The sequence below is a fragment of the Molothrus aeneus genome, chromosome 31 (assembly GCF_037042795.1).
Source record: "Molothrus aeneus isolate 106 chromosome 31, BPBGC_Maene_1.0, whole genome shotgun sequence".
NCBI lineage: Eukaryota > Metazoa > Chordata > Aves > Passeriformes > Icteridae > Molothrus > Molothrus aeneus.
Genome location: NC_089676.1, coordinates 3,200,359 through 3,222,783, shown reverse-complemented (window position 1 = coordinate 3,222,783; position 22,425 = coordinate 3,200,359). Strand labels below are relative to the sequence as shown.

At 55.4% G+C, this 22,425-nt stretch overlaps 1 protein-coding gene across 5 annotated transcripts; it reads left to right on the top strand.

Moving 5' to 3' along the window:
- Positions 1-446: 446 nt before the first annotated feature.
- PI4KB (phosphatidylinositol 4-kinase beta) lies at positions 447-22,349 on the top strand. 5 transcript variants are annotated; one of them, XM_066568019.1, is made up of 12 exons: positions 447-548; positions 2,839-3,685; positions 6,135-6,179; positions 9,279-9,506; positions 10,540-10,767; positions 11,809-11,918; positions 14,078-14,182; positions 15,050-15,173; positions 16,418-16,683; positions 18,208-18,340; positions 18,797-18,917; positions 21,267-22,349. In XM_066568019.1, the coding sequence occupies exons 2-12, from the start codon at positions 2,867-2,869 to the stop codon at positions 21,446-21,448; spliced, it is 2,361 nt and encodes a 786-aa protein (XP_066424116.1). In that variant the 5' UTR covers positions 447-548; positions 2,839-2,866; the 3' UTR covers positions 21,449-22,349. The 5 variants fall into 5 exon arrangements, with proteins under 5 accessions (XP_066424116.1, XP_066424117.1, XP_066424118.1 ...); XM_066568020.1 differs by having other exon boundaries at positions 459-548; positions 10,540-10,761; XM_066568021.1 differs by lacking the exon at positions 6,135-6,179 and having other exon boundaries at positions 459-548.
- The last annotated feature ends 76 nt before the right edge of the window (positions 22,350-22,425 follow it).

The following is a 22,425-nucleotide window of genomic DNA, read 5'->3' as shown; positions in this document are numbered from 1 at the left end:
GCGCTGTGGCCGCTCAGCCCCGTGAGGCGGCGCCGGGCCGGGCCTGGCGAGGCTGCACCGGCCCCGCTCCGCCGGCCCCGCTTCCCGGCCCCGCTCCGGCCTCTCCACCGGCCCTCCCGGCCCCTCCGCGCCTCTCCGCGCCGCCCCGCTCCTCCCCGCTCCGCCGAGGTGAGCCCGGCCCCGCCGCGCCCCCCCCGCGGCCTCCTCCGCCCCCTCAGCCCGGTCCCCCCGGCGGTTCCGCGGCCGCGTCCGGCCTCGCCTCCTCCTCCTCCTCCTCCTCCTCCTCCTTCTCCTTCTCCTTCTCCTCCTCCTCCTCCTTCTTCTCCTCCTTCTCCTCCTCCTCCTCCTGCTGCTGCTGCTCGGCCGGCTCCGTGGCGCAGGAGCGGGGCAGGATTTGGCCTTTTCCCGGCCGAGGCTCGGTGCTGATCCCGGCTGTTTTTCCGCCTCTCTCCCCGCAGCAGCAGCCGCCGGTGCCCGGGATGAGCCGCCCGCGCCGGCCGCAGGGCCGGGCTCGCCGAGCGGAGCCTCGCGGGATGGGATCGCTCCAGGTACCTCTCCCGAAGCCTTTCCCAGCCCCTTTTCCTGGGAATCGCTGCCGGAGCCCCGCTCCCCGCGGGGGAAGTGGCGCAATTCCCCTTCCAGAGCCTTTTCCAGCCGCTTTTCCTCAGGGGGATTTGCCAACCCGGCCCCCCCGCCTCCCTCCCGGGGCCATCTGGTGGCTTTGGAATTGCCCAAAATCCCCTCCAAAATTCCATGGATTGCGTAAAATTTGGATTGGCGGGGGTCACTCGTCCCCTCGGGAATGTTGTCCCTGGAAAACTTCGGCTGGAGTTGGTGGGAAGTTGAATAATGAAAAATAATTACGTTTAATCCCTCCCTTTTTATTCCTTCCGCATCCCTGGAATCCGGCAGGGAATAACTGGGTGGAAAAGGGGATTTTCCAGCTTTTTTTTTTTCCCGGTGCTGGAAGAGTTTTTGAGGTTTTGGAGTCGTTCCTGGTGTGGATCCCGTGGATCTGCTGGAAACAGTCCCTGATTTCTCCCTTGGAATTCTGAGTGGGATTTCAGGACTGTGCTCCTGGAATTCCTGCCAGATTTCTGCTCCTGGAATTCCTGGGTGATCCCGGCTCCAGATTTCCTGGTGATTTATGGTCCCGCAGTTCAGGGTCCATGCTGGGATCAGCCCAGGAGGAGCCGCCCTTGGGATCCAGGTGGGGATGTGGATTCCTGCTTTTTTTTTTTTTTTTTTTTCCGGCTTTTTTTCCCCCCTGCCTTTTCCCAGTTTATTTCCCAACCTTAGGGAAAAACAAAAACTTGGAAAACCTCAGAAAGTGGGGATCTCCAGGACGGTGGGATTGCTCCGGGCTTTGGAATCCTGTGGCGTTCCTGGGAAGAGGGAAAGGCTTTGGATGTGTTTTTTTTTGGGATGAGCAGAGCGCTTTGGGAAGGGAGGGGGTCCCTGGAATTTTTGGGTTGGAGCCACGTAAGGATTTGGGAGTGGGACAGAGGAGGAAAATCTGGGATTTGTGGGAAAACAGGGATGGGAATTGTGGGGCAGTGTGGAATCCCAAATTTCCACCCCCATTTTTTTTTGGGATTCGTTGAGAAATGGGAGCATCAGGGATTTTTTCAGGCTCTGATGGGGTTTTTGGGATCTAAGAGCCACAAAAATGTCAGGAATGTGGGATTTGGAGTGCTGGGCATGGGGGAACAGAGCCAAACTCTCAGACTTTGGTCAGGATTTGGGCATCTGGGTTTTCTTGGAGAAGAAGTGGCAAAAAAAAGAGGAGAAGAAGAGGAAAAAAAAAAAGAAGTGGTATCTGGGAGGTGACCTAGGTTTGAATCACTTGGAATATTTAGGGAAAATTCCTGAGGGCTTTTTCCCTCCTTTCTTTGGGAGTTGGAAAAATAAAGGGATAAAGCAAATCCTTAAAGTAACGAGGAAAAATCTGAAATTAACAGAGAAAAATCCTCGATTTAACAGGGAAAAAATTAACGTCCATCTTCCCTTCAGGTGCATCCTGGGTTTGTCCCCTTGAATCCCACCCCTAACCCCAGTTTTTTCCCTTTTTTCCCCATCACTGAGTCCTGCAGCCCCCCCACTGCTCCTGCTCTTGAATCCCACCCCAAATCCCACCCCAAATCCCATTTTCCCCCGGTTTAACCCCATTTTCTCCCCGTTTTTCCCCATCCCTGAGTCCTGCAGCCCCTCCACTGCCCCCGCTCTTGAATCCCACCCCAAATCCCATTTTCCCCCAGTTTAACCCCATTTTCTCCCCATTTTTCCCCAGCTCTGAGTCCTGCAGCCCCTCCTCTGTTCCCCCTGTTGAATCCCACCCCGGATCCCACCCCGGATCCCATTTTCCCCCAGTTTAACCCCATTTTCTCCCCGTTTTTCCCCAGCTCTGTTCCCCCTGTTGAGTCCCACCCCAGGTCCCACTTTCCCCCGGTTTAACCCCATTTTCTCCCCGTTTTTCCCCAGCTCTGAGTCCTGCAGCCCCTGCTCTGTTCCCCCTGTTGAGTCCCACCCCAGGTCCCATTTTCCCCCGGTTTAACCCCATTTTCTCCCCGTTTTTCCCCAGCTCTGAGTCCTGCAGCCCCTGCTCTGTTCCCCCTGTTGAATCCCACCCCAGGTCCCAATTTCCCCCGGTTTAACCCCATTTTCTCCCCGTTTTTCCCCAGCTCTGTTCCCCCTGTTGAGTCCCACCCCAGGTCCCACTTTCCCCAGTTTAACCCCATTTTCTCCCCGTTTTTCCCCAGCTCTGTTCCCCCTGTTGAATCCCACCCCAGGTCCCAATTTCCCCCGGTTTAACCCCATTTTCTCCCCGTTTTTCCCCAGCTCTGAGCCGCGCAGCCCCTGCTCCACCATGGGCGACTCGGCGGCCGGGAGGAGCCCCGCGGAGCCGGGCGGTTCCTCCCTGGGCGTCATCACGGAGGGCGTGGGCGAGCTGGCCCTCATCGACGCCGAGGTGGCCCAGCGGGCGTGCGAGGAGGTGCTGCAGAAGGTGCAGCGGCTGCACGGCTCCCAGCCCGTCCCCAACGGGCAGAGCTGCCCCGTGCGCTGCCTGGACGAGGCGCCGCGCATCCAGGAGGAGGAGGAGGAGGGCTCGGCCGCGGCCCGGACGGCGCGGAAGCGCCACCAGCACCAGGCCAAGCAGTCGTGGCTGCTGCGCCTCTTCGAGTCCAAGCTCTTCGACATCTCCATGGCCATCTCCTACCTGTACAACTCCAAGGAGCCCGGCGTGCAGGCCTACATCGGCAACCGCCTCTTCTGCTTCCGCCACGAGGAGGTGGACTTCTACCTGCCCCAGCTGCTCAACATGTACATCCACATGGACGAGGACGTGGGCGACGCCATCAAGCCCTACATCGTGCACCGCTGCCGCCAGAGCATCGACTTCTCGCTGCAGTGCGCGCTGCTGCTGGGCGCCTACTCCTCGGACATGCACATCTCCACGCAGCGCCACTCGCGCGGCACCAAGCTCCGCAGGCTCATCCTCTCCGACGAGCTGAAGCCGGCGGGCAGGAGGAGGGAGCCGGGCGCCGCCCTGCCCGGCGCCGACACCGGGCTCTCCCCCTCCAAACGGACTCACCAGAGGTCCAAGTCGGACGCCACGGTGTCCATCAGCCTCAGCAGCAACCTGAAGCGCACGGCCAGCAACCCCAAGGTGGAGAGTGAGGAGGAGGTGAGGCCTGGGGTGTTCCCGAGGGAGCTCTGAGGGGTTGGGACTGAGCTGCAAGGCGCAGCCAGGAACCCCAAGGTGGAGAGCGAGGAGGAGGAGGAGGTGAGGCCTGGGGGGTTCCTGAGGGAGCTCTGAGGGGTTGGGACTGAGCTCCAAGGCGCAGCCTGCCATCCCAAGGTGGAGAGTGAGGAGGAGGTGAGGCCTGGGGGGTTCCCGAGGGAGTTCTGAGGGGTTGGGATGAAGACTCAGCCTGCCATCCCAAGGTGAAGAGCGAGGAGGAGGAGGTGAGGCCTGGGGGGTTCCTGAGGGAGCTCTGAGGGGTTGGGATGGAGCTCCAAGGCTCAGCCAGCAACCCCAAGGTGGAGAGCGAGGAGGAGGAGGAGGTGAGGCCTGGGGGGTTCCTGAGGGAGCTCTGAGGGGTTGGGACTGAGCTCCAAGGCTCAGCCAGCAACCCCAAGGTGAAGAGCGAGGAATAAGAGCTAAAGCCTGGGGTGCTCCTGAGGGAATCCTGTGGGAAAGGCTGGTGTGGGGCTGGGATGGAGCTCCAAGGCTCAGCCAGGAACCCCAAGGCGGAGAGCGAGGAGGAGGAGGTGAGGCCTGGGGTGCTCCCGAGGGAGCTCTGAGGGGTTGGGATGGAGCTCCAAGGCTCAGCCAGCAACCCCAAGGTGGAGAGCGAGGAGGAGGAGGTGAGGCCTGGGGTGCTCCTGAGGGAGCTCTGTGGGACTGAGCCCCAAGGATTGGTGGGTTGGGACAATCCCGTGGCTGTTCCTTGGGATTGATCCCAGAGCTGATCCAGGGATCAGCCTTGGGAAGTGCCTTGGGATTCATCCCAGAGCTCCTTTAGGGTCGTGGTTGTGCTCCAAGGCTCAGCCAGCCATCCCAAGGTGGAGAGCGGGGAGGAGGCAAAGTCTGGGCTGTTCCTGAGGGAATTCTGAGGGGCTGAGCTCCAAGGATTGGTGTGCTGGGAAAATCCCGTGGCTGCTCCTTGGGATTCACCCCACGGTTCCTCTGGGACCGGGGTTGAGCTCCAGGGCTGATCCCAGGGTGAGCTGGGAATTCCAGGTGGGAAAGGAGCCCCCGAGCCGGTGCTGGACGCAGATTTTGGGAACGGCGCTTCCCAAATCCAGGAAAAACGAATCCCCCAGAGGGTGGAATGCACCCCAGAGGAACTGGGAATGACTGGGAGTGACTGGGAATTCCCAGAAATTCCTGGGAAACGGATCGGAAATCCAAGGTTTGATTCCGCCGGGAATTCCGCTGGGAACCCTTGGAAGCAGCCAAGGATTTTTCCAAGCTCTGGGAATTGGGATGAGGATGGAAGGAAGGATTGGGAGGGAATTTTCCAGGCTGGATTCAGGATCAAAACACCCCGGAAAAATCCGGGGCCGTTCCCGCCGGGATGAATTTTTAATATGGAAAAGGAGGAGGCGGAAACCGGAGCCTTTCCATAAATTATGGATGAGGAAACTCCTGGAAACGACCCTGAAAAAGCTGGGAAAGCACAAACCCAGGGAGGCTCCAGCCCTGGATCCCAACTGTCCCTCAGAAATCCCGGAGTTCTTGGAAGCACCGGGTGCTCTTCCCTCTGGAATCCAGGAATTCCTTGGAAAAAACAGGGAAAATTGATGGGAAATGATCCCAGAATTCATCAGGGAAGGGAAAATTGATGGAAAATCGTCCCAAATTTTCCCTCCCCCGGTGAACTTTGGGGTCATTTCCCATCAGTTTTCCCTCCAGGTGGGATCCAGACCTGGTTGTCCCCTTTTTTTGGGAATTTTTGGGAATTTTAGCCCCAGAATTCCTGGTTTTTATGGGATGAAGCTCCCTTGGATCCCTTTTAGGAAGAAAATCATGAATTGAGGGACTCCAAGCGCTGGAATTTCAGGATGTTTGGGATGGGAATCGCTTGGGATGGAGCTTGGAGGGAGATCTGGGAATGGCAGGAAAACTTGGGATAAATCAGGAATTTTTCCATGGTAAAAAGGGCCTCAAAAATTGGGATTTTGGGAACTTTCGGGATCGTTTCCATGGGATTCGTTTGATGTGCTGAAATTCGGGATAAACTGGAATCCAGGGAAGGAAAAAAAATGTGGATTTGGTGGTGGAAAAGGTCAGAAATCCAAGGAATTCGGAGCTGGATCCATCCTGGTCCTTCTGGGCCGGGGTGAGGAATCCCGGAGAGGAGGAAAACCGGGAAAATCCCGGGAATTCAGCGCTCGGATCTGCTCCGCTTGGATCCCCTCCCCCTTGAGATCCGCAGAATTTCCCTTCCCGGAATCTTCCTGGTAATTCCAAGAGGATGGGACCAAACAAACTTGGGAATTGCTGGAAGTGCACCTGGAGCTAAACTTTGCTTTTTCTCCCCCCTTTTCCCTGCTCCTTCCCCTCTTCCCTATGGAAAACATTCCCCCAAAAAAACTGCCCCGAACCCCCCTTTTCCCGCTTTTCCCAGGAATTCTCCTCGAGTACGGAAAGCCTGGATAAATCCCTGGCTCCCGTAAGTTCCGATCCCGTTTTCCGGAGGCTCCCTCTTCCCACCACGGCATTTCCTCAATTCCACCCCTCTGGAATTTCCCTGCATTCCCCAGATATTCCCAAAAAAAAAAAAAAAAAAACCCCAAAAAAATCCCGGCATCTTTTCCTCAGATTGGGAATTCCGGGAAAATCCCTTCCGGTTGGATAAAATCCAGGAAAATCCCATTTTTCCACCAAAAGTCATCCGGGAATGAGGGAATTCCTGCTTTTCCTGCTTTTCTGTTGCAGGTGGAGGAGGAAATGCTGTTTCTGTTTTCCCTTGGAATTCGGCTCCCAAAATTCTCGGCCGGATGGGATTGATTTGCTTTTTTTCCATGTTTTTTTCCCCACCAATCATTCCTTGATTCCATTCTCTCAATTCCTTCTTTTTTCCCATGAAAATTCCAATCGAATCCTGGCGTTTTCCCTGATTTTTCTCTCCCGAATGAACCCTTCTCCCGTTTTCTCCCGTGGTTTTTTTTTGGAATCTTTCCCTCTTTTCCCACCAGGATTCCCGGTGGGAATGTGCAGTCCATGATTTCCTCCAGCACTGGGACTTTGGGAAGAATTCCATGATTTTTTTTGGGGGGGGGGCTTTTCTGGGAATTCCTGGGTTCCAACCCAGCTCTGATCTTGCTGGGAATTCCCAGGGATCGTTCCCGCGCCTGGATTTGGGAATTCTGTCGGGATTTGATCCCAAATTTTGGGCTCATCCTAAATCCCACTGGTTTTAGGGATAGCGGGATGCTTGGGATGAGCTCCAAGCCCCAAATTCCCGCCCAAAATTCCAGGAAATCCTTTATTTCCACCCATTCCTGCTCCTCCCAGCCCGGCCAGTGGCTCCTCTCCAGGGTTTTCTTGGGAATCCACGGAAAACAGGGATAATTCCTCCTTCCCTATGGAATGTTCTGCCGGAGTGTGGGATCCTGGTGTGGGAAGGATCCTTGGGAATGCTGGGATGAGGAATGGGATGAAGAGGAAAATTCCCTCTGGAATTTCCCTTTGGAATGGGAAGAAGAGGCGAATTCCCCTCTGGAAAGGAATGAAGAAGAGGAAGATTCCCTCTGGAACTTCCCTTTGGAATGGGATGGAGGAAAATTCCGCTGGAATGGGATGGGATGAAGAGAAAAATTCCCTTTGGAAAAGAATGGGATGAAGGGGAAAATTCTCCTTTGGAATGGGATGAAGAGGAATTTTCCCTCTGGAATGTGATGGAATTTCCCAGCCCCTGGGGCTGGAAGATCCAGGATCTCCAGAGGCTCCGAACGGATCCCGGCGCCGCTGGAATGCTCCTGAGGCGGGGAGAAGATCCTTGGGAAGCGTTTTGGGGTCCCTGGAAAATCCAGGAACTGCCCTGGACCGAGGTGGGGCTGATCCAGAGGGATCCCTGGATGGATCCCGGATTCCCAGGTTCCTCGGGAAATTGCGCTGAGCATTTCCTGGAATTCCGAGGGGACGGCGCCCCTGGAAAAGCGGGATGGGAGGAGCAGGAATATCAGAGCCGCCGGGATTCCGCGGGAACGGCCGGGAAGCAGCCGTGGTTGGGGTATCCCGGGTTGGCAGGGATGGGGTTCAGAGCTGAGGGAATCGTGGGGATCCGGCCGGGATCGGGAGCCTCTGGAATGCTCCTGGAGCCAGCTGGGGGCAGGGAAGCCGAGGCTGTCCCGGAATTCCCGAGGGAATTTTTGGACGTGGACTCCAAACGCCGCAGGTTCCAGCCGGGAATGCCCCTCCCCATCCTCCAGTCCCCGGTTTTCCCCATCCTCGCCTCTTGCCCTGCGATATTCCCGATTTTTCCGGCGTTTTCCGTTGCTCCCCCGTTCCCGATCCGTGGCTTTCTGCATGCGCCGTTCCCAGCATGACCGGAGCGCTCGGGGATCCTAAAAATCAGCCCTTGGTTATTCCCGAGGGTGGGAATGCGGAGTGGGAATTTGGGATCAGTGTGGGGAGGGAGGGAGGGGGCGGCTGCATCCCGGGGGAAATCCCAAATCCCTGGGGGATTCCTGGATTGGGACAGCAGGGAGGATCCTCCTAATCCCAGGAATCCGGATGATCCCAAACCCTGGGAATCCGGATGATCCCAAACCCTGGGAATCCGGATGATCCTGAATCCCGTGAATCCGGATCCTTCCAAATCCCGGGAATTCGGATGATCCCGAATCCCGTGAATCCGGATCCTTTCAAATCCCGGGAATCCGGATGATCCCGAATCCCGGGAATCCAATGGGACTGGGAGATCCCGCTGGGAATGTTGGCTCTGGAATTCCGGGGGGAAGGAAAAGGCCCCGGGATCCTGCTCTGCCGGGGGATGGATGGGACTCCCAGATTTCCAGGATCGGGGAAGAGGGAAGAGAAGGGAAAAGGGAAGAGCAGGAATTTGGTCCCAGTGAAACATCACCTCCATTTTCCTCCTTTTTTTCCCAGAGTTTTTATTTGTATCCAGATCCTTTTCCAGGCAGCCTTGCTGGCTCCGGAGCGGGAAAAGGGAAGGGCAGGGAAGAGGGAAAAGCAGGGAAAGGGAAGGGTGGGGAAGAGCAGGAAAAGGATCCCACTGGAAAACCACCACCGGCCATCACCTCCATTTCCCTCCCGTTTTCCCAACTTTTTAGTTTTCATCCCAATCCTTCCCAAGCCTTTCCCAGCCAATCTGGGATGGGAAGAACAGGGAGAAGCAGGGAAAATCAGGGGGTGGGAGGATCCCGTAGGAGGGGACGGGATGGGACGGGATGGGGTGGGATGGGATGGGATGGGATGGGATGGGATGGGATGAAGGTGTTTCCCTGTGGAGAAGGTGACGCCGCCTCCGTTTCTCCCCGTTTTCCCCCCATTTTTCCCCCTGTTTTCCCCCCCGTTTCCCCCCCGTTTTCCCCCCATTTTTCCCCCGTTTTTCCCCTGTTTTTCCCCCGTTTTTCCCCCCGTTTTCCCCCCTTTCCCCCCATTTTCCCCGTTTTCCCCCCCTTCCCCCCCTTTTTCCCCCATTTTCCCCCCGTTTTTCCCCCATTTTTCCCACGTTTCCCCCCATTTCCCCCCCTTTCCCCCCCGTTTTCCCCCCGTTTTTCCCCCGTTTTCCCGGCTGCCGCAGCCGGCCCGGCTGGCTCCGGAGCGGGAGTTCATCAAGTCGCTGATGGCCATCGGGAAGCGCCTGGCCACGCTGCCCACCAAGGAGCAGAAGACGCAGCGCCTGATCTCGGAGCTGTCCCTGCTCAACCACAAACTGCCCGCGCGCGCCTGGCTGCCCACGGCCGCCTTCGAGCACCACGTGGTGCGCGTGCCCCACTCGCAGGCCGTGGTGCTCAACTCCAAGGACAAGGTCTGGGAAACCTGGGGATGGGAAAACGGGGGATTGGGGATGGGAAAACGGGGGATTGGGGATGGGAAAACGGGGGATTGGGGATGGGATTGGGGATGGTGGGAGCCGCCTTCGAGCACCACGTGGTGCGCGTGCCCCACTTCCAGGCCGTGGTGCTCAACTCCAAGGACAAGGTCTGGGAAACCTGGGGATGGGAAAACCTGGGATTGGGGATGGGAAAACCTGGGATTGGGGATGGGATTGGGGATGGGATTGGGGATGGGATTGGGAATGGTGGGAGCCACCTTCGAGCACCACGAGGTGCGCGTGCCCCACTCGCAGGCCGTGGTGCTCAACTCCAGGGACAAGGTCTGGGAAACCTGGGGATGGGAAAACCTGGGATTGGGGATGGGAAAACCTGGGATTGGGGATGGGATTGGGAATTGGGATTGGGGATGGTGGCAGCCGCCTTCGAGCACCACGTGGCGCGCATGCCCCACTCGCAGGCCGTGGTGCTCAACTCCAGGGACAAGGTCTGGGACATGGGGGTTTGGGGTGAGAAAACCTGGGATTGGGGATGGGAGGTGGGATTTGGGATGGGAGATGGGATTCGGGATGAGAGATGGGATTTGGGATGGGAAAATATGGGACTGGGGATGCAAAGTGGGACTGGGGATGCAAAGTGGGATTTGGGATGGGAAAATTCGGGATTTGGGATGGGAAAATTCAGGATTTGGGATGGGAAGATTTGGGATTTGGGATAGGAAATGGGATTTGGGATGGGACTGAGCATTTGGGATGGGAAAATTCGGGATTTGGGATGCAGAGCGGGATTTGGGATGGGAAAATTCGGGATTTGGGATGCAGAGCGGGATTTGGGACGCCATGGCAGTGCTGGGGATGGTGGGGGCGCTGGAGGTGTCACTTCCAGGCCGGGGGGTGCTGGGACAGGAGGTGGAACCGGGCCCAAAGCCCGAGGAGCTCCGGGTTCCCTCTGTGGGATCCGCGCCCTCGGCAGCCCCGGGGTGCCCCTGACGGCCCCGCTGCCCCCCAGGCTCCCTACCTGATCTACGTGGAGGTCCTGGAGTGCGACAACTTCGACACGGCCAGCGTCCCCGCGCGCATCCCCGAGAACCGGATCCGCAGCACGCGCTCGGCCGAGAACCTCCCCGAGTGCGGCATGGGCCCCGAGCACCGCGCCGGCAGCTTCAGCACCGTCCCCAACTACGACAACGACGACGAGGCCTGGTCCGTGGACGACATCGGCGAGCTCCAGGTGGAGGTGGGAGCGCGGCCTTCCCGAAGGTTCCGGGCGCCGGGGCCGTGGGAATGCTGGCAATGGGGGTTTCCGGAAGGTTCCGGGCGCCGGGGCCGTGGGAATGCTGGCAATGGGGGTTTCCGGAAGGTTCCAGGCACCAGGGCCGTGGGATTGCTGGCAATGGGGTTTTCCAGAAGGTTCCGGGCACCAGGGCCGTGGGAATGCTGGCAATGGGGGTTTCTGGAAGGTTCCAGGCACCAGGGCCGTGGGAATGCTGGCAATGGGGGTTTCCGGAAGGTTCCGGGCGCCGGGGCCGTGGGAATGCTGGCAATGGGGGTTTCCGGAAGGTTCCAGGCACCAGGGCCGTGGGAATGCTGGCAATGGGGGTTTCCGGAAGGTTCCGGGCACCAGGGGCATGGGAATGCTGGCAATGGGGTTTTCCGGAAGGTTCCAGGCACCAGGGCCGTGGGAATGCTGGGAATGGGGGTTTCCGGAAGGTTCCGGGCACCAGGGGCATGGGAATGCTGGCAATGGGGTTTTCCGGAAGGTTCCGGGGGCATGGGAATGCTGGGAATGGGGTTTTCTGGAAGGTTCCGGGCACCAGGGCCGTGGGAATGCTGGGAATGGGTTTTCCGGAAGGTTCCGGGCGCCGGGGCCGTGGGAATGCTGGCAATGGGGGTTTCCGGAAGGTTCCGGGTGTCCCTGAGGGGTCCCTGGGGGTTCCATGTCTGGGGATTGTCATTCTGGGCCCCCCCCTAAAAAAAATGGGGTTTCGTGGGTTTTTATGGGGTTTTGTGGTGTTTTGTGGGATCTCATGGGATTTTAGTTGGATTCGATAAGATTTTAATGGCGTTTCGTGGCGTTTTATGGGATTTTGTGGGACTTTATGGCATTTTGTGGGATTCTTTGGGGTTTTTATTTATTTATTTATTTTATTTATTTTATTTATGGGATTCAATGGGATTTTAAAGCATTTCATGGGGTTTCAGTGGGATTTGATGGGGTCTCAGTGGGATTTGCTGGGGTTTCATGGAATTCTGTGGGGTTTTCCCGGGATTCCCGCAGCTCCCGGAGATGCACACCAACAGCTGTGACAACATCTCCCAGTTTTCCGTGGATTCCATCACCAGCCAGGAGAGCCGGGAGCCCGTGTTCATCGCCGCCGGGGACATCCGGTGAGCTCCCGGAAAACCGGGAATTCTCCCGCAAAAAATCCCGGAATTCCGACAGGGCCCAGAATTGCAGAAATCCGGGAATTTTCCCTCATAAAAACCCCGGACTTCAGGCATTCCCCAGAGCAAACATCCAGGAATTTTCCCTCATAAAAATCCTGGAATTCTAACATCCCCAAAGCAAAAATGCAGGAGTTTTCCCTCATAAAAAACGCCCGGAATTCTGACAATGCCCAGAGCAGAAATCCAGGAATTTTCCCTCATAAAAATGCTAGAATTCTAAAATCCCCAAAGCAAAAATGCAGGAGTTTTTCCATATAAAAACCCCTGGAATTCTGACAATGCCCAGAGCAGAAATCCAGGAATTTTCCCTCATAATAATCCCTGAATTCTGACATTCCCTAGAGCAAAAATCGAGGCTTTTTCCCTCATAAAATTCCTGGAGTTCTGATACTCCCCAAAGCAAAAATGCAGGAGTTTTCTCTCATGAAATCTTGGAATTCCAACACTCCCTGGAGCCAAGCTCCGGGCGTTTTCCCTGATAAAACCCTGGAATTCTGGCATTGCCCAGAGTCAAACTCCAGGCATTTTCCCTGATAAAACCCCGGAGTTCCGGCCTGACGGATCCCCGGAGCTGGGGCCTTTTCGCTGAGGGATCCCCGGAGCTGGGGCCTTTTCCCCGATGGATCCCCGGAGCTGGGGCCTTTTCCCTGAGGGATCCCCGGAGCTGGGGCCTTTTCCCTGAGGGATCCCCGGAGCTGGGGCCTTTTCCCTGACGGATCCCCGGAGCTGGGGCCTTTTCCCCGATGGATCCCCAGAGCTGGGGCCTTTTCCCCGATGGATCCCCAGAGCTGGGGCCTTTTCCCTGATGGATCCCCAGAGCTGGGGCCTTTTCCCCGATGGATCCCCGGAGCTGGGGCCTTTTCCCCGATGGATCCCCAGAGCTGGGGCCTTTTCCCTGATGGATCCCCAGAGCTGGGGCCTTTTCCCCGATGGATCCCCGGAGCTGGGGCCTTTTCCCTGACGGATCCCCGGAGCTGGGGCCTTTTCCCCGATGGATCCCCGGAGCTGGGGCCTTTTCCCTGACGGATCCCCGGAGCTGGGGCCTTTTCCCCGATGGATCCCCGGAGCTGGGGCCTTTTCCCTGAGGGATCCCCGGAGCTGGGGCCTTTTCCCTGAGGGATCCCCGGAGCTGGGGCCTTTTCCCTGACGGATCCCCGGAGCTGGGGCCTTTTCCCTGACGGATCCCCGGAGCTGGGGCCTTTTCCCTGAGGGATCCCCGGAGCTGGGGCCTTTTCCCTGAGGGATCCCCGGAGCTGGGGCCTTTTCCCCGATGGATCCCCAGAGCTGGGGCCTTTTCCCTGAGGGATCCCCAGAGCTGGGGCCTTTTCCCCGATGGATCCCCGGAGCTGGGGCCTTTTCCCCGATGGATCCCCAGAGCTGGGGCCTTTTCCCTGACGGATCCCCGGAGCTGGGGCCTTTTCCCTGAGGGATCCCCGGAGCTGGGGCCTTTTCCCTGAGGGATCCCCGGAGCTGGGGCCTTTTCCCTGAGGGATCCCCGGAGCTGGGGCCTTTTCCCTGAGGGATCCCCGGAGCTGGGGCCTTTTCCCCGACGGATCCCCAGAGCTGGGGCCTTTTCCCCGATGGATCCCCAGAGCTGGGGCCTTTTCCCTGATGGATCCCCAGAGCTGGGGCCTTTTCCCCGATGGATCCCCGGAGCTGGGGCCTTTTCCCCGATGGATCCCCGGAGCTGGGGCCTTTTCCCTGAGGGATCCCCGGAGCTGGGGCCTTTTCCCCGATGGATCCCCGGAGCTGGGGCCTTTTCCCTGAGGGATCCCCGGAGCTGGGGCCTTTTCCCTGAGGGATCCCCGGAGCTGGGGCCTTTTCCCTGAGGGATCCCCGGAGCTGGGGCCTTTTCCCTGACGGATCCCCGGAGCTGGGGCCTTTTCCCTGAGGGATCCCCGGAGCTGGGGCCTTTTCCCTGACGGATCCCCGGAGCTGGGGCCTTTTCCCTGATGGATCCCCGGAGCAGGGGCCTTTTCCCCGATGGATCCCCGGAGCTGGGGCCTTTTCCCCGATGGATCCCCGGAGCAGGGGCCTTTTCCCCGATGGATCCCCGGAGCTGGGGCCTTTTCGCTGACCCGGTGTCCGCGGTCCCGCAGGCGCCGTCTGTCGGAGCAGCTCGCCCACACGCCCACCGCCTTCCGCAGGGACCCCGAGGACCCCTCGGCCGTGGCCCTCAAGGAGCCCTGGCAGGAGAAAGTCAGGTGGGCAATTCCGGGAGTTCTGGGAATTCCAGGAATTCCGCTCCAGAGGGGTTTGGCTTCTTCCAGGGTGAACCCCTTGGAATTCCAGGCCTGGAATTCCTCCCGGGAAAAGCCCCCGGGGTTGAGGGCGTGTCGTCCGTGTCCTGATGGGATGGTGATGGGGTTTTATGGGATTTTAATGGGATTTGGTATTTTTTAACGGGATTTTAAGAGAATTTAATCGACTCTTATGAGATTTTGATGGCATTTTATGGGATTTTAATGGGATTTGGTAGTTTTAATGGTATTTTGATGGGATTTTAGTGGAGTTTTGTGGAATTTTATGATATTTTAATGGCATTTTATGTGATTTTAACGGGATTTGATAGTTTTGATGGGGCTTTGGTGGGATTTCATGGAATTTTATTATTTTAATGGGATATGATAGTTTTAATGTGACTTTGATGGCATTTTAATGGAATTTCGTGGCATTTTATGATTTTAATGGCGTTTCATGGGATTTTGATGGGATTTTGATGGAATTTCATGGACTTTTATGGGATTTTAATGGGATATGATAGTTCTAATGTGACTTTGATAGGATTTTGATGGAATTTCATGGACTTTTATGGGATTTTAACGGGATTTGGTACTTTCTATGTCATTTTGATGGGATTTTAATGGAATTCCATGGACTTTTATGGGATGTTACTGGGATTGGATGGCATGAGGACAATTCCTGGGAATTCCCGGAGCTCCTCTCGGCCGGGGGCTGCCGGGCTGATCCCGTCGTTTTTCCCATCGTTTTTCCCGTCGTTTTTCCCGTCGTTTTTCCCATCGTTTTTCCCATCATTTTTCCCGCCGTTTTTCCCGTCGTTTTTCCCCCAGGAGGATCCGGGAGGCCTCTCCCTACGGCCACCTCCCCTCCTGGCGCCTCCTCTCCGTCATCGTCAAGTGCGGCGACGACCTCCGGCAGGAGCTGCTGGCGTTCCAGGTGCTCAAACAGCTCCAGGTGAGGCAATCCCGGGAACCCCAAAAATCCCAACCCGTGAGGGGTTCCCGAACAAATAAAATGGAGCTTTGGGGGGTTTTTGTGGAGTTTTCATGGGATTCCAGGTGCTCAAACAGCTCCAGGTGAGGCAGCTCCCAGGGAATTCCCAAAAAACCGTGCGTGAGGGATTCCTGGTTTTCACAGGGTTTTAATGGCATTTTATGGAATTTTAATGGGGTTTAATGGCATTTCCTGGGATTTTAGTGGGATGGTTTTTAATATTTTGGGATTTCAGTGGGAATTTTTTTGGTTGTATGGATTTTGTGGGATTTTAATGAGATTTAAAAAAAACATTGATGGCATTTTAATAGCATTTCAATCAGTCTTGATGGGATTTTAACAGGATTTCTTTAATTTCACATCATTTAACCCCATTCCAGTCAGATTTGATGGGATTTTAATGGGATCTTTTGAAATTTCACATCATTTTAACCCTGTTCCAGTCAGATTTTATGAAATGTCTGTGGGATTTATGCCATTTCCCATTCCAGTCAGATTTGCTGGGATTTTATCAGGATTTATCCCACTTCCCCCCGCCTGGCCCCTTTCCAGTCAGGTTTTGTGGGATTTTATGGGAATTTTCACGGGATCTGTCCCCGTTCCCTCCCCGCAGTGGATCTGGGAGCAGGAGCGGGTCCAGTCAGATTTTATTGGGATTTTATTGGGATTTTATTGTGATTTTATTGTGATTTTGTGGGATTTTGGCTGTGTTTCCCTCCCCGCAGTGGATCTGGGAGCAGGAGCAGGTGTTGGCCCCATTTCTCTCAGATTTTATTTGGATTTTATTGTGATTTTATTTGTATTTTTTGGGATTTTGTGGGATTTTGGCTGTGTTTCCCTCCCCGCAGTGGATCTGGGAGCAGGAGCGGGTCCAGTCAGATTTTATTTGGATTTTATTTGGATTTTATTGGGATTTTATTATGATTTTATTGGGATTTTGTGGGATTTTGGCTGTATTTCCCTCCCCGCAGTGGATCTGGGAGCAGGAGCGGGTCCAGTCAGATTTTATTGGGATTTTATTGTGATTTTATTTGGATTTTTTGGGATTTTGTGGGATTTTGGCTGTGTTTCCCTCCCCGCAGTGGATCTGGGAGCAGGAGCGGGTGTTGGCCCCATTTCTCTCAGATTTTATTGGGATTTTATTGGGATTTTATTGGGATTTTTTGGGATTTTGTGGGATTTTGGCTGTGTTTCCCTCCCCGCAGTGGATCTGGGAGCAGGAGCGGGTCCCGCTCTGGATCCGGCCCTACAAGATCCTGGTGATCTCGGCCGACAGCGGGATGATCGAGCCCGTGCTCAGCGCCGTGTCCCTGCACCAGATCAAGAAGCAGTCGCAGCTGTCGCTGCTGCAGTACCTGCGGCAGGAGCACGGCCCCAGCAACAGCGAGAGCTTCCTGACGGCCCAGAGGAACTTCGTGAGGAGCTGTGCCGGGTACAGCCTGGTCTGCTACCTGCTGCAGGTCAAAGACAGGTAATTAATGAATTAATGAATTAATTAATGGGTAATTAATGGGTAATGAACGGGCACAGCCCGGCCTGCACGGCCCCAGCAACAGCGAGAGCTTCCTGACGGCCCAGAGGAACTTCGTGAGGAGCTGCGCGGGGTACAGCCTGGTCTGCTACCTGCTGCAGGTCAAGGACAGGTAATTAATGAATTAATGAATTAATTAATGGGTAATTAATGGGTAATGAACGGGCACAGCCCGGCCTGCACGGCCCCAGCAACAGCGAGAGCTTCCTGACGGCCCAGAGGAACTTCGTGAGGAGCTGTGCCGGGTACAGCCTGGTCTGCTACCTGCTGCAGGTCAAAGATAGGTAATTAATGAATTAATGAATTAATAAATGGGTAATGAACGGGCACAGCCTGGTCTGCTACCTGCTGCAGGTCAAAGATAGGTAATTAATGAATTAATGAATTAATTAATGGGTAATGAACGGGTACAGCCTGGTGTGCTACCTGCTGCAGGTCAAAGATAGGTAATTAATGAATTAATAAATGAATTAATGGGTACAGCCTGGTGTGCTACCTGCTGCAGGTCAAAGACAGGTAATTAATGAATTAATTAATGAATTAATGGGTACAGCCTGGTGTGCTACCTGCTGCAGGTCAAAGATAGGTAATTAATGAATTAATAAATGGATAATGAACGGGCACAGCCTGGTCTGCTACCTGCTGCAGGTCAAGGACAGGTAATTAATGAATTAATTAATGAATTAATGGGTAATTAACAGGTACAGCCTGGTGTGCTACCTGCTGCAGGTCAAGGACAGGTAATTAATGAATTAATTAATGAATTAATAAATGAATTAATGGGTACAGCCTGGTGTGCTCCCTGCTGCAGGTCAAAGGTAGGTAATTAACTCATTAATTAATTGATTTCCTCATTAATGATCGGGTACAGCCTGGTGTGCTCCCTGCTGCAGGTCAAGGACAGGTAATTAATGAATTAATTAATGAATTAGCTCATTAATGATCGGGTCCAGCCTGGTCAAGGCCAGTCATTCATGGATTGATTAACTCATTAATTAATGAATTAGCTCATTAATGATCGGGTCCAGCCTGGTCAAGGCCGGTCATTAACTCATTAATTAATGAATTCGCTCATTAATGATCGGGCACAGCCTGGTCAAGGCCGGTCATTCATGGATTGATTAACTCATTAATTAATGAATTAGCTCATTAATGGTCGGGCACAGCCCGGTCAAGGCTGGTCATTAACTCATTAATTAATGAATTAGCTCATTAATGGTCGGGCACAGCCCGGGCAAGGCCGGTCATTCCTGGGTTGATTAACTCATTAATTAATGAATTAGCTCATTAATGGTCGGGCACAAGGGGAGCCTCCTGCTGGCCCCGGGGGCCTTTATGGCGTTTTAGGGATTTTACCGGGTTTGCTGTGACCTTTATTGGATTTTTTCCTTAAATCTCGATGGGATCTCCCGGAATGCCCCGGAGTCCCGCGGGACCTGACGGAATTCCCGGGAATGCCCGCAGGCACAACGGGAACATCCTGCTGGACGCCGAGGGCCACATCATCCACATCGACTTCGGGTTCATCCTGAGCAGCTCCCCCCGGAACCTCGGCTTCGAGACCTCGGCCTTCAAACTGACCACGGAGTTCGTGGACGTGAGTGGGATCTGGGGGATCCGGGGGGATCCGGGGGATCCAGGGAACCCCCATCCCTTCAAACTGACCACGGAGTTTGTGGACGTGAGTGGGATCCGGGGGATCCAGGGGGATCTGGGGGATGCCAGGGGGATCCAGGGGGGTGCCAGGAATTCCCAGGGAACCCCCATCCCTTCAAACTGACCACGGAGTTCGTGGACGTGAGTGGGATCCGGGGGATCCAGGGGGATCTGGGGGGATCCGGGGGATCCAGGGGGATCCAGGGAACCCCCATCCCTTCAAACTGACCACGGAGTTCGTGGACGTGAGTGGGATCCGGGGGATCCAGGGGGATCCGGGGGGATCTGGGGGATCCAGGGGGATCCAGGGGGATCCAGGGGGATCCAGGGAATTCGGGGGCGTTCCAGGGCGCTCCCGTGGAATTCCCGGGCCGTTCCCGAGCCCCGTGTCCCGCAGGTGATGGGCGGCCTGGACGGGGACATGTTCAACTACTACAAGATGCTGATGCTGCAGGGGCTGATCGCCGCCCGCAAGCACATGGACAAGGTGGTGCAGATCGTGGAGATCATGCAGCAAGGTGGGGATCCGGGATTCCCGTCCAAACCGGCTTCTCCCGGGGCATTCCCTGTTCCAGCCCCTCTCCCATCCCGGATTTCCATTGTCCAGGATCCCGAATCCCTTCTCCCCTCATCCCATCCCGGATTTCCCCTTTCCTGATCCCATTGCCCCCATTCCAAACCCAGACTCCCAACATACCCATCCCAACTTTTCCCATTTTTCCAGTCTCTCAGCTCCCAGATTCCCAGTTTTTCCCGTTTTTCCTGGCTCCCAGCTGCCCTGTTTCCCATTTTTCCTGATTTTCCATTCTCCCAGCTGCCATTTTTCCCCATTTCCCCATTTTCCCATTTCTCCAGGCTCCCAGCTGCTGTTTTTTCCCATTTTCCCCCGTTTTTTCCCGTTTCCCAGGCTCGCAGCTGCCATTTTTCCCATTTTCCCCCGTTTTTCCCGTTTCCCAGGCTCGCAGCTGCCATTTTTCCCATTTTCCCCCGTTTTTCCCGTTTCCCAGGCTCCCAGCTGCTGTTTTTTCCCATTTTCCCCCGTTTTTCCCGTTTCCCAGGCTCGCAGCTGCCATTTTTCCCATTTTCCCCCGTTTTTCCCGTTTCCCAGGCTCGCAGCTGCCATTTTTCCCATTTTCCCCCGTTTTTCCCGTTTCCCAGGCTCGCAGCTGCCATTTTTCCCTGTTTTTCCCCATTTTTTCCCGTTTTCCAGGCTCGCAGCTGCCATTTTTCCCGTTTTTTCCCCGTTTTTTCCCGTTTTCCAGGCTCGCAGCTGCCATTTTTCCCATTTTCCCCCGTTTTTCCCGTTTTCCAGGCTCGCAGCTGCCATTTTTCCCATTTTTCCCCGTTTTTCCCGTTTTCCAGGCTCTCAGCTGCCATTTTCCCCGTTTTTTCCCGTTTTTCCCGTTTTCCAGGCTCGCAGCTGCCATTTTCCCCGTTTTTTCCCCGTTTTTCCCCGTTTTCAAGGCTCTCAGCTGCCATTTTTCCCATTTTCCCCCGTTTTTCCCCGTTTTCCAGGCTCGCAGCTGCCATTTTCCCCCGTTTTTTCCCGTTTTTTCCCCGTTTTTCCCCGTTTTCCAGGCTCGCAGCTGCCATTTTTCCCGTTTTTTCCCCGTTTTCCAGGCTCGCAGCTGCCATTTTTCCCTGTTTTTCCCTGTTTTTTCCCGTTTTCCAGGCTCGCAGCTGCCATTTTTCCCATTTTTCCCTGTTTTTCCCCTGTTTTTCCCGTTTTCCAGGCTCGCAGCTGCCATTTTCCCCGTTTTCTCCCCGTTTTTCCCGTTTTCCAGGCTCTCAGCTGCCATTTTTCCCGTTTTTTCCCGTTTTTCCCGTTTTCCAGGCTCGCAGCTGCCATTTTTCCCATTTTTCCCCGTTTTTCCCGTTTTCCAGGCTCTCAGCTGCCATTTTCCCCGTTTTTTCCCGTTTTTCCCGTTTTCCAGGCTCGCAGCTGCCATTTTTCCCGTTTTTCCCCGTTTTTTCCCGTTTTCCAGGCTCGCAGCTGCCATTTTTCCCGTTTTTTCCCCGTTTTCCAGGCTCGCAGCTGCCATTTTTCCCTGTTTTTCCCTGTTTTTTCCCGTTTTCCAGGCTCGCAGCTGCCATTTTTCCCATTTTTCCCTGTTTTTCCCCCGTTTTTCCCGTTTCCCAGGCTCGCAGCTGCCATTTTTCCCTGTTTTTCCCCCGTTTTTCCCGTTTTCCAGGCTCTCAGCTGCCATTTTTCCCGTTTTTTCCCGTTTTTCCCGTTTTCCAGGCTCGCAGCTGCCATTTTTCCCATTTTTCCCCGTTTTTCCCGTTTTCCAGGCTCGCAGCTGCCATTTTTCCCATTTTTCCCCGTTTTTCCCGTTTTCCAGGCTCGCAGCTGCCATTTTTCCCGTTTTTTCCCGTTTTTCCCGTTTTCCAGGCTCGCAGCTGCCATTTTTCCCGTTTTTTTTCCCGTTTTTTCCCGTTTTCCAGGCTCGCAGCTGCCATTTTTCCCGTTTTTTCCCTGTTTTTCCCGTTTTCCAGGCTCGCAGCTGCCATTTTTCCCGTTTTTTCCCGTTTTTCCCGTTTTCCAGGCTCGCAGCTGCCATTTTCCCCGTTTTTTCCCTGTTTTTTCCCGTTTTCCAGGCTCGCAGCTGCTATTTTCCCCGTTTTTCCCTGTTTTTTCCCGTTTTCCAGGCTCGCAGCTGCCATTTTTCCCATTTTTCCCTGTTTTTCCCCCGTTTTTCCCGTTTCCCAGGCTCGCAGCTGCCATTTTTCCCTGTTTTTCCCCCGTTTTTCCCGTTTTCCAGGCTCGCAGCTGCCATTTTTCCCGTTTTTCCCTGTTTTTTCCCGTTTTCCAGGCTCGCAGCTGCCATTTTTCCCGTTTTTTTTCCCCGTTTTTTCCCGTTTTCCAGGCTCGCAGCTGCCCTGCTTCCACGGCTCCTCCACCATCCGGCACCTCAAGGAGCGTTTCCACATGAACCTGACGGAGGAGCAGCTGCAGCTGCTGGTGGAGCAGATGGTGGACGGCTCCATGAGGTCGATCACCACCAAGCTCTACGACGGCTTCCAGTACCTCACCAACGGCATCATGTGAAACCCGCACGCCCCAGACCGGGGGGAAGAGAAACGGCAACGGAAAAAATTCCCCGGAAAAAAAAAAAAAAAAAAAAAGAAAAAAAAAAAAAATAATTTTCCTCCCCCCCAGGAAGGAACGGGAGAATTCCAAACTTCCCGGTTCTGTTCCCGCGGGAAAAGCGGCCTCAGAGCTTTGGCTGCTCCCCTGGCCCGGACTCTGCTGAGAGATGGGACAGAATTCCATGGAAAAGCCGGGAAAAACGGCAGGAAAGGCGGGAACGGAGCGTGGGGGGGGAATCCCGATGGAAGGGGGTGGGAATGGGGGCAGCTCCCCCTTTTCTCTGCTTGGGATTCCCTGGAATTCGCCCCCAATCCCATGGAATGTGCGGGGTGGGAACGGGGAGGGGTCTCCGGAAGGTTGGGAATCCCAAAATCCCGAAATTCCCGGAATTCCCAGCCCCGTGGGGTCCTTCCCTCCTCTGGGACTCCCGGGGGGGGTTCCAGATGAGATTCCCAGGTGGAATTCCCAGGTGGGATCCCAGGTGAAATTCCAAGCGGGGAATTCCCGGTGGGATTCCGGCTCTTCCAGGAATTCGGGGCTGGGACTCCCCTCCCCCTTTCCCGGGTAATTCCGGCCGGGAATTCGGGGCTGGAATGTCGGACACGAGGGTGGGGGGGTTGGGGCCTGGTCCCGATCCCAAATCCCAAATCCGGGAGGATCCGGAGCTTCCCAGGGAAGGAAAATTCCCTGGAATTTCCCCCCCCGTTGGCCCAGGCCTGGCCCCGGCTGCGGTCACTTGGAGTGTCCCCAACGTCCCCCCCGTCCCTGTGTCCCCTCAGGTCCCTCTCCCCCAGTGTCCCCCCCAATGTCCCCCCTGTGTCCCCTCGGTGTCCCCAGTGTCCCCCCCCCCCCTTTGTGTCCCCTCAATGTCCCCCCTTTTTTTTTTTTTTTTTTTTTTTTTTTAATTTTTAGCGTTAAAAACCCCAAAATTTGGT